This window comes from Tinamus guttatus, unplaced genomic scaffold (assembly GCF_059628265.1).
Source record: "Tinamus guttatus ecotype Peru unplaced genomic scaffold, ASM5962826v1 Tinamus_guttatus_pri_ptg001510l, whole genome shotgun sequence".
Taxonomy (NCBI): Eukaryota; Metazoa; Chordata; class Aves; order Tinamiformes; family Tinamidae; genus Tinamus; species Tinamus guttatus.
In genome coordinates, this window is record NW_028290044.1 from 12382 (window position 1) to 30343 (window position 17962).

At 68.1% G+C, this 17962-nt stretch overlaps 2 protein-coding genes across 2 annotated transcripts; one reads left to right on the top strand and one right to left on the bottom strand.

Annotated features, from left to right (window-relative positions):
* The first annotated feature begins 557 nt into the window (after positions 1-557).
* On the top strand, positions 558-4353 carry LOC148590288 (dehydrogenase/reductase SDR family member 4-like). The gene is made up of 8 exons (XM_088539228.1): positions 558-637; positions 1205-1382; positions 2325-2426; positions 2532-2602; positions 2694-2745; positions 3304-3438; positions 4025-4080; positions 4239-4353. Exons 1-8 carry the CDS (start codon positions 576-578, stop codon positions 4351-4353), a joined length of 771 nt encoding a protein of 256 aa, XP_088395354.1. The 5' UTR covers positions 558-575.
* Positions 4354-6580: 2227 nt separating this feature from the next.
* NGDN (neuroguidin) lies at positions 6581-17594 on the bottom strand. The gene is made up of 16 exons (XM_088539232.1): positions 17450-17594; positions 15812-15942; positions 15295-15402; positions 14649-14756; positions 13328-13428; positions 13108-13216; positions 10238-10294; positions 10087-10158; positions 9864-10001; positions 9301-9382; positions 8808-8860; positions 8463-8580; positions 7614-7764; positions 7271-7421; positions 6750-6816; positions 6581-6600 (listed from the first exon to the last, which is right to left on the bottom strand). The coding sequence occupies exons 1-16, from the start codon at positions 17592-17594 to the stop codon at positions 6581-6583; spliced, it is 1611 nt and encodes a 536-aa protein (XP_088395358.1).
* Positions 17595-17962: the final 368 nt, after the last annotated feature.

Genomic DNA, 17962 nt, shown 5'->3' on the forward strand with positions numbered 1-17962 from the left:
CCTGGTGGCTTCTGGGGGTGGATCTTCTAGTTTGGGGGGTCTCGCAGTGGCAGCCGGTTTGGGTTAAAATCCCCTTTCTCAGGCTCCCATTTGGGGCTCTTTCCTCTTCGGGGGGCAGTCTCCCAGTTTGGGTTAAACCCCTAATTTGCATTAAAGCCTATTGGGGGGGGGGCTTGTCTGCTCCCAGTTTGGGTCAAAAAAAACCTTTTTTGGCCTCCCTTTTGGGGAGACCCCCCCCCTCTTTTTGGGATCTCCCAGCGCTCCCATTTTGGGTTAAAAATCCCCCTTTTTTATCCTTTTTTTTGGGCCTCTCTCTTTTTTGCCCCCCCGTTTATAACATTGGCCCGTTTGGCCTCTCCCCGGCCACGCCCCCTCCCTTAACCCCGCCCCCTCGGCTGTCCCCATTACGGGCCCCATAGAGCCGTTCCCTCCCCCCCGGGAGGCTCCTCCCCCTAGGAGGCTCCTCCCCCCGGCAGGCCCCGCCCCCCGGCCGTGGGGCAGAGTCCGTGGGGGCGGAATCCGTGGGGCAGTATCCGTGGGGCAGGATCCGTGGGGCGGAATCCGTGGGGCAGGACATGGCGGCGCCGGCGGGACCCCTGGCCGGGAAGGTGGCCCTGGTCACGGCGGCCACCGACGGGTGAGTGACGGCGACGGCCCCGACCGGGGCCCCTTCCCCAGCCCCTCCCCCCCGGAGGGGCCCCGGCGTCCGGGTTGTCCCCCCCCCCCCGCTGCCCTTTGTACACGGTGGGGTGGCCCCGCCCCCGGGGGGAGGGGCTGTCGTGGCGCAGAGGGACCTATAGGAGCCCATGGAGATGTATAGGGAGCCTATATGGAGCTATAGAGATATATGGGCACCCATAGGGACCCACACGGATCTATAGGGACGCACACGGCCCCATAGGGAGCTATAGGAGCCCCCAGGGGTTTTATAGGGACTTGTAGGGACCTATAGGGACGTACAGAGGTCTATAGGGACCCACCGAGATTGTAGGGACCCGTAGGGACACAGAGGGTCCCATAGGGACCCACTGAGATTTATAGGGACCCATAGAGAGTTACGGGAGCCCACAGAGATCTATGGGTACACAGAGCGCCCCATAGTGCCCCACAGCCCCCCATAGCGCCCCATGGTGCCTCATAGCCCCCATAGCCCCCCATAGCCCCCATAGCCCCCCATAGCTGCCCCACACGTGCCCCGTTGCAGGATCGGGCTGGCCGTGGCGGAGCGCCTGGCCGCGCTGGGCGCCCACGTGCTCCTCAGCTCCCGCCGCGCCCCCAACGTGGAGGCGGCCGTGGGGCGGCTGCGGGGCCGGGGGCTGCGCGTGAGCGGGGCCGTGTGCCACGTGGGGAGGGACCAGGACAGGAGGAGACTGGTGGAGACCGTGAGGACGTGGGGACATTGGGGACATTGGGGACAATGGGGACGTGGGGACGTGGGGCCGTGTGCCACGTGGGGAGGGACGAGGACAGGAGGAGACTGGTGGAGACCGTGAGGACGTGGGGACGATGGGGACAATGGGGACAATGGGGACGTGGGGCCGTGTGCCACGTGGGGAGGGACGAGGACAGGAGGAGACTGGTGGAGACCGTGAGGACGTGGGGACATTGGGGACAATGGGGACATTGGGGACAATGGGGACATTGGGGACAATGGGGACGTGGGGATGTGTGGGGCTGCGCGTGAGCGGGGCCGTGTGCCACGTGGGGAGGGACCAGGACAGGAGGAGACTGGTGGAGACCGTGAGGACGTGGGGACATTGGGGACATTGGGGACATTGGGGGCGCGGGGCACGTGGGGGGCATTGGGGACATGGGGGGACATGGAGCGCACATGGGGGGACCTTGGGGACACAGGGGGACGTTGGGGACACGGGGGACACTGGGGACAATGGGGCCATGGGGGACATGGGGGGACAATGGGGACATGGGGGGACCTTGGGGACAATGGGGACATTGGGGCAATGGTGACATTGGGGACAATGGGGCCATGGGGGATGTGGGGGACAGTGGGGACGTTGGGGACAATGGGGACGTGGGGGACAATGGGGACACGGGCACATGGGGGGGACACGGGGGGGACATTGGGGACACAGGGGACATGGGGACGTTGGGGACATTGGGGTGACGTGGGGGACACTGGGGACATGGGGAGATGTGGGCACCAGGGGACATGGGGGGCACAGGGGGACACATGGGGGGACAGGGAGGGACATGGGGGCACTTGGGGGTCCCGGCCGCCTGGGCCCCATAGAGGGAGGGACGTCGCGGGGTCCCCCCCCCCTGCCCCCGAGCGCTGACTCCGCCCCCCGCGGGGGCGGGGCCAGGCCCTGGAGCGCCACGGGGGCGTCGACATCCTGGTGTCCAACGCGGGCGTCAGCCCCGCCCTCGGCCCCGCCCTCGACGCCGACGAGGCCGTGTGGGACAAGGTGGGCCCCGCCCCCCGCGTGGCCCCGCCCCCTCCGCGTGGCCCCGCCCCTTCCGCGAGGCTCCGCCCCCTCCGCGCGGCCCCCGGCCAATCGCGCGCCCCGCAGGTCTTCCAGGTCAACGTGACGGCGGCGGCCATGTTGATCAAGCTGGTGGTGCCCCACATGGAGAAGAGGGGGTGAGTGGGCGGGGCTTGCGGAGGCTCCGCCCCCTCCATCCCCCACACCCCCCCCCCCCCGCGTCCTGACCAATGGCGTCGCTCGCTGCAGGGGCGGCGCCATCGTGCTGGTGGGATCCGTGGCCGGGTACCGCCCCCTTCCGGTGAGGCTCCGCCCCCCCACGTGGTGGTGGGGGGGGCGCCAAGATGGCTGCCGCGATGGGTGTCATGGGGGGGGCGGGGCTGGGTGCCAAGATGGCCGCCGAGGTGGGAGCCAAGATGGCCGCCGCGGCGCGCGTCATGAGAGCCGCCATGATGGGACGCAGGAAGAGGGGGATGATGGGAAGCAGGAAGTGCCGCGGCGGCCATGATGGCGGTGGAGGGTCCTGGGGCGCCATGAGGGCCGCCATCTTGGGCGCCATATTGGCTGGGACAGTGGGGGGAGGAGGGGAGGGACGGTGGCCGTCTTGGCCGCCATGGGGGCGGCCATTTTGTTTCCCACGGGGGTAGCCATGTTGGGTGCTGACGGCGGCCATGTTGTGTGGTCCCCACTGGCGGCCATGTTGTGGTCCCTGATGGCGGCCATGTTGGCGCTGCCGGCGGCCATGTTGTGGTCCCTCACGGCGGCCATGTTGCGGTCCCTCACGGCGGCCATGTTGTGGTCCCTCACGGCGGCCATGTTGTGGTCCCCGATGGCGGCCATGTTGCGGTCCCCCCCGCAGGGCCTGGGCCCCTACAGCGTGAGCAAGGCCGCCCTGCTGGGGCTGGTGGCCGCGCTGGCCCCGGAGCTGCGGAGCCGCCGCGTGCGGATCAACGCGGTCGCGCCGGGGCTGGTGCGGACCCGGTTCAGCAGCGCCGTGAGTGCCCGGGGCGCTATGGGGCGGATATGGGGTCCCTATGGGGCGCTATGGGGCGGATATGGGGCGCTATGGGGTCCCTATGGGTTCTGTGGGGCTCTATGGTCCCTCTATGGGGGTTCTATGGGCTCTCTATGAGTCTCTATGCAGCTCTATGGGCTTTATGGGCTCTCTATGGGGTCCCTACGAGGCTCTATGAATCTCTATACCGTTTGTGGGGCTCTGTGGGGTCTCTATGGGGTCTCCATGGGCTCTATGGGGGATCTATGGGCTCCCTATGGGGTTCTATGGGTTTGTATAGGCTCTGTGGGGCTTCATGAGGTCTATGGGCCATGTGGTTTATGGGTTCTATGGGGTGTCTGTGGGTCCCTATGGGGTTCTATGGGCTCTCTATGGGGTTTATGGGTTCTATGGGGTTGCGATGGGGTTCTATGGGGTTTCTATGGGCTCTATGAGGTCTCTATGGGTCCCTAGGGGGTTCTATGGGCTCCCTATGGGGTTTATGGGCCCCGTGGGGTCCCCCTGGGTCCCTATAGGCTCCATAGGCCCCAGGGGGCGTGGCCTGACCCCCCTCCCCCCCCCGCAGCTGTGGCAGGATGAGGAGACCCGGCGACGCCTCCTGGAGGCCATGGGCGTGGACAGGTGGGCGGGGCCACGCGAGGGGGCGGGGCCACGTGGGGGGGCGGGGCCAACCCGCAGTGCTGGCCCTGCCCCCCCCCGGAGGTGGTGGGGGGTGGGGTCACAGCAGGGGGCGGGGTCACGGCGCTGGCCCCGCCCCCTGACGCTGGCCCCGCCCCCAGGCTGGGCACCCCCCAGGAGGTGGCCGGGGCCGTCGCCTTCCTGGTCGGCCCCGACGCCGCCTACGTGACCGGGGAGACGCTCGTGGTGGCCGGCGGCGCCCGCGCGCGCATATAGGGACGTATAGGAACCTACAGGAACCTATAGGGACCCATAGCGACCCACCGGAACCCACCGGAACCTGCCGGGACCCACCGGAACCTATAGGAACCCGTGGTGGCCGGCGGCGCCCACGCGCGCATATAGGGACCTATAGGAACCTATGGGGACCCATAGGAACCCATAGCGACCCACCGGAACCCGCGGGGACCCACCGGAACCTATAGGAACCCGTGGTGGCCGGCGGCGCCCGCGCGCGCATATAGGAACGTATAGGAACCCATAGCGACCCACCGGAACCCGCCGGAACCTATAGGAACCCGTGGTGGCCGGCGGCGCCCGCGCGCGCATATAGGAACGTATAGGAACCCATAGCGACCCACCGGAACCCGCCGGAACCTATAGGAACCCGTGGTGGCCGGCGGCGCCCGCGCGCGTATATAGGAACGTATAGGAACCTATAGGGACCCATAGGAACCCATAGCGACCCACCGGAACCTGCCAGAGCCTATAGGAACCCGTGGTGGCCGGCGGCGCCCGCGCGCGCATATAGGAACGTATAGGAACCTATAAGAACCCATAAGAACCCATAGCGACCCACCGGAACCCGCGGGGACCCACCGGAACCTATAGGAACCCGTGGTGGCCGGTGGCGCCCGCACGCACATATAGGGAGCTATAGCAACCTATAGGAACCCATAGCAACCCACCGGAACCTGCCGGGACCCATCGGAACCTATAGGAACCCGTGGTGGCCGGCGGCACCCGCGCGCGCATATAGAGACCTATAGGAACCTATAGTGACCTGTGGGGACCTATAGAGACCTATAGGAACCCATAGAGACCCATAAAGACCTATTGGAACCCTCATGGTGGCCGGCGGTGCCCGTGCGCGCATATAGGGACCTATGGGACCTATAGGGACCTATGGGGACCTACAGAGACCTATAGGAACCCATAGTGACCCATAGGAACCCAGCGGAACCTGCGGGGACCCATCGGAACCTATAGGAACCCGTGGTGGCCGGCGGCGCCCGCGTGCACATATAGGGACCTATGGGAACCTATAGGAACCCGCAGGGACCCATAGGGACCCACGGGGACCCATCGTGACCCATAGGAACCCGCTGGAACTCGCAGGGCCCCATAGGAACCTATAGGAATCTGCATGGACTCCCCGGAAGCCGCGGGGACCCACACGGAGCCATGGGGAGCTGTGGGAGCCATAGGGACCTATAGGGACCCGCAGCGACCCATAGACAGCTATAGCAATGCATAGGAACGCATAGGGAGCAATAAGGAGCCATGGGGAGCCACAGGGACCTATAGGGACCCACACGTACCCATAGAAAGTCATAGGGACCTATAGGGACCCACACCGACCCATAGACAGCTATAGCAATGCATAGGAATGCATAGGGAGCAATAAGGGGCCATGGGGAGCCACAGGGACCCACACAGACCCATAGGGAGCCATAGGGAGCCATAGGGAGCCATAGGCGCCCGGGGTGGGGGCCCGTGTGGGTATTGGGGGGCAATATAGGGCACACGGGGGACGTGTGGGGGGCTGTGGGGCACACAGGAAATCTATAGGCAACGTATGGGGGCCTATAGGGCATGTGGGGGCCTATAGGGGAGACATGAGAGAGCTATAGGGAATGGGGGGGCTATGGAGGATGTAGGGGGGACTATAAGGGACATGGGGCTATAGGGGATGTATGTGGGGCTGTGGGGGATGTGGGGGGTTATAGGGCACCTGCAGGGTCTATAGGGGATGTGTGGGGTTCCACAGCCCCTCTATGGGGTCTATAGGGAGTGTAGGGTAACTATAGGGCACATGGGGGCTATAGGGGACAGATGGGGACCTATGGGGCACGGGGGGAGCTATAGGGCACAGCTGGGGGGCCTATGGGGCATGGGGGGGCTATAGGACACACATGGGGCTCCATAGGGCATCTATAGGGACCTATAGGGTGTCTATAGGGATCTATAGGGTGTCTACAGGGATCTATAGGGCACCTATAGGGGGCGGGGGGCGTTTTGGGGACATTTGGGGCCTTTTTGGGTCATTTGGGGCCGTTTGTGTCGTTTCCGCGTGTCCCCAACAAAGACCCTCCAGGCCCCGCCCCCTCCCTTGGCCCCGCCCCCGCTGCCTCCATTAGCATCAATGAACGCGAGACCCAATCGCAGCCGCCGCCCGCCCGGCCCCGCCTCTTTATTGGCCCCCGCCGCCCGGGGGGCGGAGTCAGCGGCGCCGCCGGAAACCTGGGGGGGGGGGGGAGAAATGGGGGGGGGTCAGGGGGTGTCCGGGAATCCCAGAAGGATCCTGGGAATCCCGGAAGGGCCCCGGGAATTCCGGAAGGGCCCCGGGAATCCCGGAAGGATCCCTGGAATTCCGGAGGCTCCGCCCTCACCTCGTCCCTTCCCCTTCCTCTTCGGCGCCTTCGGCCTCTTCCTCCTCTTCTGGGGCGGCTCCTCGGCCTGGGGGGGGCAGGGGGGGGTCCGTGGGCCCCGGCGTCCGGGTCTGCCCCATAGAGGGGCCCCAGTGCCCAGTACCTGCCCCATAGAGGGGCCCCGGCGTCCGGGCCTGCCCCACAGCCGGATCCTGGTCCCTGCCCCTGCCCCATAGATGGATCGTAGTCCCGCCCCATAGCCCCGGTCCCTGCCCCATAGCCCCGGTCCCTGCCCCACAGATCCGGTCCCGCCCCATAGATCCGGTCCCGCCCCACAGATCCGGTCCCGCCCCCCAGCTCCGGTCCCCGCCCCCCAGCTCCGGTCCCCGCCCCACAGCCCCGGTCCCTGCCCCATAGCCCCGGTCCCGCCCCATAGATCCGGTCCCGCCCCCCAGCTCCGGTCCCCGCCCCACAGATCCGGTCCCCGCCCCCCAGCTCCGGTCCCGCCCCCCAGCTCCAGCCCCGCCCCCCAGCTCCGGCACCTGCTCCGGCGGCTCCAGGAGGCTCCCGGCTCCGGCCCAGGGGACGAGGCCGGCGAATCCGGAGGCTTCCGCGGCCTCCAGGCGCCGGCGCCGGCCCCGCTCCCGGCGGCCCTCGCTGAGCCGCACCAGCATGGCCTCCTCGTAGCGCGTCCTGCGGGAACGCCGGGAATGCCGCCGGGAATGCCGGGAACGGCACCGGGAATACCGCCGGGAATGACACCGGGAATACCGCCGGGAATACCGGGAACGACACCGGGAATACCGGGAACGGCACCGGGAATACCGGGAACGACACCGGGAATACCGCCGGGAAAAGGTCGGGAGCGCCGGGAGCGCCGCTCACCTGCGGGTCTGGGCCGGTCCCGGCGCCGCTCCGGCCGCCGCCGCCGGCTGCTCCTCCGGCCCCTCGTCCAGCTCCGCTCGGAGCTCCCGGAGCAGCAGGGCCGGCCCCGGAGCCCGGAGCCGCCGGGAATCCCGGGGAGCCTCCGGAGCCGCTGCCGAGGGAAGGGAACGCGGGGGGTGGGACGGGAACGGGACTGGGAGCCGGGAATGGGACTGGGAGCCGGGAATGGTCCCGGTATTGGCAACGAGCCCAGGATCTGGGAATGACCCCGGTATTGGGAATGATTCCAGCATTTGGGAATGATCCCAGTGTCAGGAAAGGACCCCGGTGTCAGGGAATGATCCAAGAATCAAGGAAGGGCCCCAGCGTTCAGGAATGATCCCAGGTCCGGGAATGATCCCGGAATCTGGGAATGATCCTGGCGGCCAGGAAGGGCCCCAGACGGCCAGGAATGATCCCAGGAAACAGGAATGACCCCACGTTTGGGAATGATCCTGGTGTCCGGGATGTCCCTGTACCCCAGATGTCCCTGTGTCTGGGAATGTCCCCGTATCCCAGCTCTCCCGTATCCCGGATGTTCCTGTATCCCGTATCCCGCTCTCCCGTATCCCGGCCGTTCCCGTCTCCCGGCCGTTGCCGTATCCCAACCGTTCCCGTATCCCGGCTCTCCCGTATCCCGGATGTTCCTGTATCCCATATACTAGTTCTCCCCTATCCCGGCCATTCCCGTATCCCGGCTCTCCCGTATCCCGGCCATTCCCGTATCCCAGATGTTCCTGTATCCCATATGCTGGTTCTCCCGTATCCCGGCTCTCCCGTATCCCGGCCGCTCCCGTCTCCCGCTCTCACCGTAGGGCACCGGCACCAGCCGGGGCGGGACGTAGCGCCGCCCCCCGCCCAATCCCGGCGCTCGGGGGCCGGTGGCTCCTCCCTCCTCCTCCTCCTCCGGCTCCTCCTCTTCCGGCTGCTGCGGCGGGAAACAACCGGGAATGGGGGGAAGAACCGACGTCGACAACAACAGGAACAACAGGGACAACAGGAACAGCAACAACAACAACAGTGACAACAACACAGTGACAACAACACAATGACAACAACACAACGACAACAACACAACGACAACAACAACAATGACAACACCACAATGACAACAGCGTCACCAACAACGTCACCGCCGCCCCAACAGGCGCCCACCTGTGTCACGAGGTTCCCGGGCGCCGGGCGGAACCGCAGGGGGTCGGAGCCACCTGGGGAGGGGAGGGCAGCGCTGGGAGGGGCCCCGGCGTCCAGGACGGCCCCATCCGTATCCCGGGATATCCCGGATCCCGGCTGTTCCCGTATCCCGGCTCTCCCGTATCCCAGGATATCCCTAGCCCGTATCCCGGCTCTCCCATATCCTGGGATATCCCTATCCCGGATCCCGGGTCTCCCGTATCCCCGGATATACCTATCCCGGATCCCTGGATATCCCTATCCTGTATCCCAGCTGTTCCCGTATCCCGGCTCTCCCGTATCCCGGGATATCCCTATCCCGGCTCTCCCGTATCCCCGGATATCCCTATCCCGGATCCCGGCTGTTCCCGGATCCCGGCTCTCCCGTATCCCGGCTCTCCCGTATCCCGGGATATCCCTATCCCGTATCCCGGCTGTTCCCGTATCCCGGCTGTTCCCGTATCCCGGCTCTCACCGCCGCCCCCGGCCGCCGCCCTCAGCAGTTTCTGCACTTGGTACCGCAGTCTCTGCTCCAGCGGCCGCAGCTTCTCCAGCACCTGCGGGGGCGGGGCCTGCGTGAGGACCCGCCCCCGGCCCCGCCCACCGCGCCAGGCCCCGCCCACCCCCGCCCCGAGCCCCTCCTGCCCTGCAAGCCCCGTCCCCGAGCCCCTCCCACCATGCCTGCCCCCAAGCCCCGCCCACCACTCCAGCTCCGCCCCCGAGCCCCTCCCACTCCCCTTTCCCCCCACGATCCCTGCGGGAGGCCCCGCCCCCAGCGCCAGGCCCCGCCCCCGAGTCCCACCCACCCTGCCAGCCCCGCCCCACCTCCCTCCCACCACCCAAGCCCCTCCCACCGCCCCAGCCTCTCCCGCACCAGCCCCTCCCACCACGCCCGCCCCAAGCCCCGCCCACCACACCAGCCCCGCCCCCAAGCCCCGCCCCCTCCCACCACCCGTTCCCTCCCCCCCCATTGCCCTCCACGATCCCCGCGGGAGGCCCCGCCCCCCCGGCTCCAGGCCCCGCCCCCCCGCCGCTCACCACGCGGGTCTCCAGGAGGCGGGGCAGCGCCGGCTCCGCCCCCAGCGAGGCCCCGCCCACCTTGGCGGCCGCCACCAGCGCCAGGTCCTGCAGGTAGAGGAGCAGCAGCTGGGGGCGGAGCTCCAGCGCCGACACGCCCTGGGGGGAGGAGCCTGCGTCAGGGGGCGGGCTAGATCAGGACACGCCCCCCGGAATCCCCCCATGGGCCCCGCCCCCCCGTTACCTGCTCGGTGCGGAGCTGCCCCCCCCGCACCCGGCGCAGCAGCGCCCGCGCATGCGCCGTGACGTCATCGACCTGCACGGGACGGGGGGGGTTAGAGGAGGGAGGGGGGGCGCCCCGGGGGGTCAAAGGGCACCGGGGGGGGGGGGCTCACGTGGTCCCGCAGCGCCGCCAGCAGCGCCGCCGCCTCCGCCGCCATCTTGGAGCGCCGCTGCGCGCGCAGCCCGCGGGGACGCCCCGCCCCTCCGCCGCGGCCAATGGGAGCGCGGGGGCGGGCGCGGCGCGCGGCGCCGGCCAATGGGGAGGCCCGAAGCGGCGCCGGCCAATGGGGAGGCGCGAGGCTGTGCCGGCCAATGAGGAGGCCCGAGGCGGCGCCGGCCAATGGGGAGGCGCGAGGCGGCGCCGGCCACCGAGTTCCGCGCGCGGGGGGTAGAGGCGCCCGCGCGGCGGCCCAGGGAGGGCGGGGCGAGGAGCGGGAGGACCCGCGGGTCCTCCAGGGACCTGCGCGCGGCCGCGGAGCCCCCCCGCCCCCAGGGACCCCCATAGGGACCCATAGAGACCCATAGGGACCCCCATAGGGACCTATAGAGACCCATAGGGACCCCCATAGGGGACCCATAGAGACCCAGAGGGACCCCCATAGGGACCCATAGAGACCCATAGAGACCCCCATAGGGACCCATAGAGACCCATAAGGACCTATAGAGACCCATAGGGACCCCCATAGGGACCCATAGAGACCCATAGGGACCTATAGAGACCCATAGAGACCCCCATAGGGACCCATAGAGACCCATAGGGACCTATAGGGACCCAGAGGGACCCCCATAGGGACCCATAGAGACCCATAGGGACCTATAGAGACCATAGAGACCCCCATAGGGACCCATAGAGACCCATAGGGACCTATAGGGACCCAGAGGGACCCCCATAGGGACCCATAGAGACCCATAGGGACCTATAGAGACCCATAGAGACCCCATAGGGACCCATAGAGACCCATAGGGACCCCCATAGGGACCTATAGGGACCCAGAGGGACCCCCATAGGGACCCATAGAGACCCATAGGGACCTATAGAGACCCATAGAGACCCCCATAGGGACCCATAGAGACTCATAGGAACCCCCATAGGGAGCTATAGGGACCCAGAGGGACCCCCATAGGGACCCATAGAGACCCATAGGGACCTATAGAGACCCATAGAGACCCCCATAGGGACCCATAGAGACCCATAGGGACCTATAGAGACCCATAGAGACCCCCATAGGGACCCATAGAGACTCATAGGAACCCCCATAGGGACCTATAGGGACCCAGAGGGACCCCCATAAGGACCCATAGACACCCGTAGGGACCTATAGAGAGCCATAGAGACCCCCATAGGGACCCATAGAGACTCATAGGGACCCCCATAGGGAGCTATAGGGACCCAGAGGGACCCCCATAGGGACCCATAGAGACCCATAGGGACCTATAGAGACCCATAGAGACCCCCATAGGGACCCATAGAGACTCATAGGAACCCCCATAGGGAGCTATAGGGACCCAGAGGGACCCCCATAGGGACCCATAGAGACCCATAGGGACCTATAGAGACCCATAGAGACCCCCATAGGGACCCATAGAGACCCATAGGGACCCCCATAGGGACCTATAGGGACCCAGAGGGACCCCCATAAGGACCCATAGACACCCGTAGGGACCTATAGAGAGCCATAGAGACCCCCATAGGGACCCATAGAGACTCATAGGGACCCCCATAGGGAGCTATAGGGACCCACAGGGACTCCCATAGCCCCATAGGGACCCCCATAGCCCCATAGGGACTCCCACAGGCACCTATAGAGACCCATAGGGACCCCCATGGACACACAGGCCCCACAGGGACCTATACGGATCCCCATATCCCACAGAGACCCTCCTAAACCCGTTGTGGATCCCCATAGCGACCTATAGGGATCTATAAGGGCCCCCGTAGCCCCATAGGGAACCCCCATAGCCCCACAGGGACCTACAAGGACTCCTATAGCCCCATAGCGACCGCCATAGGGACATATGGACCCGCGCAGCCCCATAGGGACCCCCACAGGGACATACAGGGACCCCCATGGCTCCATAGGGACCCATAGAGACCCCCACAGACACATATAGGCCCCCCTTGCCCCACAGAGACCTATAGGGACCCCCATGGCCCCATAGGGACCTATAGGAATCCCCCCATAGAAGCATGTAGGAATGTCCCACAGAGACCGCCATAAGAACCTATAAGGACCCCCATGATCCCATAAGGACCTATAGCGATCCTCCCATAGGGACATATAGGAATGTCCCACAACCCCATAGGGACCCCCATAGGGACCTATAGTGACCCCCATGGCCGCATAGGGACCTATAGGACCCCCCCATAGGGACCCCCATAGCGACATATAGAAACCCCCCATAGAGATCCCCATAGGAACATATAGGAATACCCCATAGCCCCATAAGGAACCTCATAAGGGCCCCCATAGGCACCTATAGGGATCCCCATATAGGGACATGTACGAATGTCCCACAGCCCCATAGAGACCCCCATAGGGACCTATAGTGACCCCCACAGCCCCATAGGGACCTTCAGGACCCCCCCATAGGGACCCCTATAGGGACCCCCCCATAGGCGCCCTCCATCCCCCGTCACTCCATGTCCTACAAAGGCCGGAGGCTCCTTTATTACCCCCCCCGCACGGGGGGGAGGGGCGGGGACAACAATACCGAGACGGGAGGGGCCACAAAAGGGGGGCGGGGCCGAGGAGGGGGCGGGGCCGAGGAGGGGGCGGGGCCGCTCAGCGCCGCCCCCCCCGCTCGCGGGAGCCCCCCCGGCTGCGGCTGCGGCGCTTGCGGGAGGAGGAGGAGGAGGAGGGGGCGGAGCCGCGGGAGGGCGGGGCCGGCGGCGGCTCCGCCCCCGAGGCGGCGGCGGGGGGGGCGGGGGCGGCGCTGTTGGCGGGCGGGGCGCGGGGGGCGGCGCCGGGGGGCGGGGCGTCGCCGTGGGGGCGGGGCCGGTGGCGCCGCTGCTGCTGCTGCTGCTGCTGCTCCTGGCGGCGCCGCTCGCGCTCGCGGGCCCGGGCCGCCCGTTCCGCCTGTTTCTGCAGGAACTGCGGGAGAACCGGGACCGTGAGGGGACACCGGGGGGACCGGGGGGACGTTGGGGACAACGGGGGGACGTTGGGGACAATGGGGACACGTTGGGGACAACGGGGACACACCTGCGTGTCCGTGAGCGGCAGCCAATAGATGGACGGCGCCGCCTTGGTCTTGCGGAACAGATCGTCCAGCAGCTTCGCGGGCGGCTCCTCGGGGGGCTTCTCTGCTCCGAGGGGGCGGGGACACGTCGGGACACGCCCCCTCCCCGCACGGAGGCCCCGCCCCCTGCGCCAGGCCCGCCCCCAACCCCCCCACTTCGCTCTCTCCCCCCCCCGCGGTTCCCCCCAGGCCCCGCCCCCTCCCCTCTAGCCACGCCCCCCGTTGCTTTACCCCCCCGCACAGCCTGGCCCCGCCCCCCTTTGGCCCCCCCACTTGCCCCCGCCCCTTCCATCTCCCCCGCTGCTCTTTGGCCCCTCCCCACACTTGACCCCGCCCCGTCCGGCCCCGCCCCTTCGCCGCCCACCCCCTTTTAACCCCCCTTTCCCCACAGCCCCCCCCGCGCTTGTCCCCGCCCCCTTGGCCTTGGCCCCGCCCCCCGCCCTTGGCCCCGCCCCCGGCCCCCGGCCCCGCCCCCACCTTTGCGGCCGTCGCGGGGGGGCCGCTCGCGGTGCCGGGGGGGGCGGGCGCCGCCCGCGGGGGGGGCGGAGCCGGAGCGCGAGCGGGCGCGGGGGGGCGGGGCCGGGGGCGGGGCCCCGCGCGCCGCGGGGGGCGGGGCCTTGTCGCGGTCCCACTCGCGCTCCGCCCCCCGCGCCCGCCGCTCCGCCCACGGCCCCGCCCCGCCGGCCCCGCCCCCCGGCCCGGGCCCCGCCCCCGCCGGCCCCTCCCCCCGCTCCGGCGCCAGCCCCCGGTGGAAGTCGAGCTGGGGGGGGGAGGGGGAGGTGGGTGACGTCATCTGCTCCAGAAGCTCCGCCCCCTGCAGCGTAGGCCCCGCCCCCACCCCACGGACCCCGCCCCCTGCCCCAGAGCGCCCCCCAACCCCATAGAGACCCCATAGCCAATAGCGCCCCATAGCGCCCCATAGAGACCCAATAACTGCCCCATAGGGCCCCCCACACCCCATGGACTCCCCATAGCTGCCCCACAGCGCCGCCCCCCGCCCCATAGAGACCCCACAGTGCCCCATAGACCCCCCAAAACGACCCCATAGGGCCACAGAGCGGCTTCATGCCCCATATCGACCCCGTAACTGCCCCACAGCGCCTCCCTCTGCCCCATAGAGACCCCATAGCCGCCCCATAGGTCACTCCCCCACCCCATAAGCTCCCCCCACCGCGATGCCCGCCCCATAGGGCCCCCCATCCCATAGCCGCCCCATAGCTCCCACCTGCCCAATAGGTCCCTCCCTGCCCCATAGATCCCCCCCCCGCCCCATAGCGCCCCCACCTCGTCCTGCTGCGCGAACTCGGCCGCCAGGACCTTGGGGTTGGACTGGGGCCACTTGACCCCATGGAGGGCGTCGCGGGTGGCCACGGCCTCGGCCACCGACGCGTACTGGGGGGGCGGGAGGGGGACGTGACCCACGGCGCCCCATAGCGACCCACGGCTGCCCCACAGCGACCCATGGCTTCCCATAGCAACCCATATCCACCCCATGGCTGCCCCATAGCGACCCACGGCTGCCCCATAGCGACCCCCGGCGCCCCACAGTGCCCCACGTCCACCCCCCGGCGCCCCATAGCTGCCCCACAGCACCCCATACCCACCCCACGGCGCTCCACAGTGACTCATGGCGCCCCATAACTGCCCCATAGCTGCCCCATAGTGCCCAACGTCCACCCCACGGCGCCCCACAGCGCCCCATAGCCCCCACATCCACCCCATAGCTGCCCATAGCCACCCCATAGCGCCCCATAGCGCACCGTGACGTAGCAGTGCGACTTGATCTTGTCGATCCAGAACCCCTCGTCCAGCAGCCCCGTAACCCCGTACCCGCCCCATAGCGCCCCATAGCGCCCCATAGCTGCCCCGTACCTGCCCCATAGCGCCCCATAGCTGCCCCATAGCTGCCCCACAGCGCCCCATAGCGCACCGTGACGTAGCAGTGGGACTTGATCTTGTCGATCCAGAACCCCTCGTCCAGCAGCCGCCCCGTCCGGCCCAGCAGCTCCTTGAGCTGCCCCAGCGTGAAGGGCCGCACCTGGGGGCGGGGCCAGCGCGTGACGTCAGCACGCCCCGCCCCCTCCCGGTGACGTCACGCCCCCCCCCCCAACCCGGCTGGTCACCGGGGCAGTGAGGGGGGGGCACTTCTAGGAGGGGGGATGGGGGGACCTGACCCACACGTGTGGGGCTGCCCCACGGAAGGGAGCCCAGCCCCACGTATGGGCCCCAGCCCCCCATTTATGGGTCCCAGGCCGCCACCTATAGGTCCCAGCCCCACATTTAGGAGTCCCAGCCCCACACTTATGGGTCCCAGCCCCACATTTACCGGTCCCAACCCCACACTTATGGGTCCCGCCCCACACTTATGGGTCCCAGCCCCACACTTGTGGGTCCCACCCCACACTTATGGGTCCCGCCCCCCACTTGCGGGCCCCGCCCCCGCTCACCAGGTTGCAGAGGTGCACGATGGGGGTGGGCGGGCCGCGGGGGGGGGAGGGGCGGGGCGCCGCCCGCACGGGGTCGTCGATGGTGACGCTGAGACCCCCCCGGGGGCGGCGGGAGCCGTCGCTGAGAGTCACTGCGGGGACAATGGGAGGGATGAGGGGACAATGGGGACAATGGGGACAATGGGGGGACAATGGGGGGACAATGGGGACAATGGGGGGGATGGGAACAATGGGGGGACAATGGGAACAATGGGGACATTGGGGACAATGGGGACAATGCCGGGGACAACGGGGACAATAGCGGGAATGGGGACAACGGGGAGACAATGGAGGGGACAATGGGGACAAATGGGGACAATACGGACAATGGGGGGACAATAGCGGAAATAAGGACAATAGGGGAACAATGGGGGGACAACAGGGACACAATGGGGACACAACGGGGACACAACGGGGACAATGGGGGACACATTTGGGACAATGGGGACGCCCCGCGCAGGCCCCGCCCCCTCTGACCTTTCTTGACCTCCTGCTCCGGGGGGGGCCCCTCCCCCGGGCCGGACGCCGGGGCCCTCTCGGGGGCCCCTCCCCCCCCCCGGGCGCCTTCCTCCTCGTCCGGCTCCGGATCCGGATCCGGCTCCGGGCGGCGCCGCCCCCCGTTCGGCTGCGCCCCGGCCGGGACCACCTGGAGCCCAACGAGAACGAGCTGTGGGGCTGCCCCATGGGGAGACACTGCCCCATAGGGAGACACTGCCCCATAGCGACACGTGGGGCTGCCCCATAGCGACACGTGGGGCTGCCCCATAGGGAGCCCTGACCCATAGAGAGCCATGGGGCTGCCCCATAGCGAGCCCTGCCCCATAGCGAGCCCTGCCCCATAGCGACACGTGGGGCTGCCCCATAGGGAGACACTGCCCCATAGAGAGCCATGGGGCTGCCCCATAGTGACCCCCCTGCCCCATAGCGACACGTGGGGCTGCCCCATAGAGAGACACTGCCCCATAGAGAGCCATGGGGCTGCCCCATAAGGAGCCACTGCCCCATAGTGACACGTGGGGCTGCCCCACAGCGAACCCTGCCCCACAGCGACACGTGGGGCTGCCCCATAGGGAGCCCTGCCCCATAGGGACCACCCACCCCATAGGGACATCCTCCGCCCCATAGCGCCCCATAGGGACCTCCCGTGCCCCATAGCGCCCCACAGCTCCCCATAGCTGCCCTATAGGGACCTCCCGTACCCCACAGCTCCCCATAGCGACCCCCCCGCCCCATAGGGACCACCCACCCCATAGCTGCCCCATAGCTGCCCCATAGCGACCCCCCATACCCCATAACGCCCCATAGGGACCTCCCGTGCCCCATAGCTGCCCCACAGCTGCCCCATAGCGCCCTCCCGCCCCATAGGGACCACCCGCCCCATAGCTGCCTCATAGCGCCCCCCGCCCCATAGCGCCCCCTGCCCCATAGCACCCCATAGAGACCACCCGCCCCATAGCCGCCCCATAGGAACCTCCCGTGCCCCATAGCCGCCCCATAGCCGCCCCATAGCGCCCCCCACCTGCGTCACCGTCCGGCAGATCTTGAGCGGCGGCGGCTGCTCCCGGCCCGGGGGGGCGGGGCCGGGCGGGGCCGCGGGGCGGGCGGGGTCGTCGTCGGCCCCGCCCCCGGCGGTGACGTCAGCGGCGGCCCCGCCCCCGTCGTCCTCGTCCCCCCCCGAGATGGGGCCGTCGTCCCCGTGGAGGTCGAGGACCAGGACGGCCTCGTGGGCCGGCCCCGCCCGCATGTCCGGGATGAGGCTCTGGGGGCGGGGCCGGTCAGGGGGCGGGGCGAGCAAAGGGGCGGGGTCATGGGGCGGGGTGTGGGGTGGATTATGGGCCGCTATGGGGCAGGTTATGGGTCGCGCTATAGATTACTCTGGGGTGGGTTGTGGCTCTCGCTATGGGTCCCGCTATGCGTCGCTATGGGGCGGGTTATGGGTCTCACTATGGGGCACGCTCTGGGTCGCTATGGGGCAGCCCCACCTTGAGCGAGTCCGTGGTGATGCTGATCAAAGGGGGGGGTTATGGGGCAGGTTATGGGTCTCTACGGGTCCCTATGGGTCCCGCTATGGGTCCCTATGGGTCCCTATGGGTCTCTATGGGTCCCTATGGG

Excerpts from the sequence above, each read along its gene's own strand:
- LOC148590288 (XM_088539228.1), top strand. The coding sequence starts at position 576 with ATGGCGGCGCCGGCGGGACCCCTGGCCGGGAAGGTGGCCCTGGTCACG. Across the intron at positions 2,427-2,531 it reads ACGAGGCCGTGTGGGACAAG|GTCTTCCAGGTCAACGTGAC; the intron begins GTGGGCCCCGCC and ends CGCGCCCCGCAG. Across the intron at positions 4,081-4,238 it reads GAGGCCATGGGCGTGGACAG|GCTGGGCACCCCCCAGGAGG; the intron begins GTGGGCGGGGCC and ends CCCCGCCCCCAG.
- NGDN (XM_088539232.1), bottom strand. The coding sequence starts at position 17,594 with ATGCGGGCGGGGCCGGCCCACGAGGCCGTCCTGGTCCTCGACCTCCAC. Across the intron at positions 15,403-15,811 it reads TCGTGCACCTCTGCAACCTG|GTGCGGCCCTTCACGCTGGG; the intron begins GTGAGCGGGGGC and ends CCCCGCCCCCAG. Across the intron at positions 6,817-7,270 it reads TCCTGGAGCCGCCGGAGCAG|GCCGAGGAGCCGCCCCAGAA; the intron begins GTGCCGGAGCTG and ends TGCCCCCCCCAG.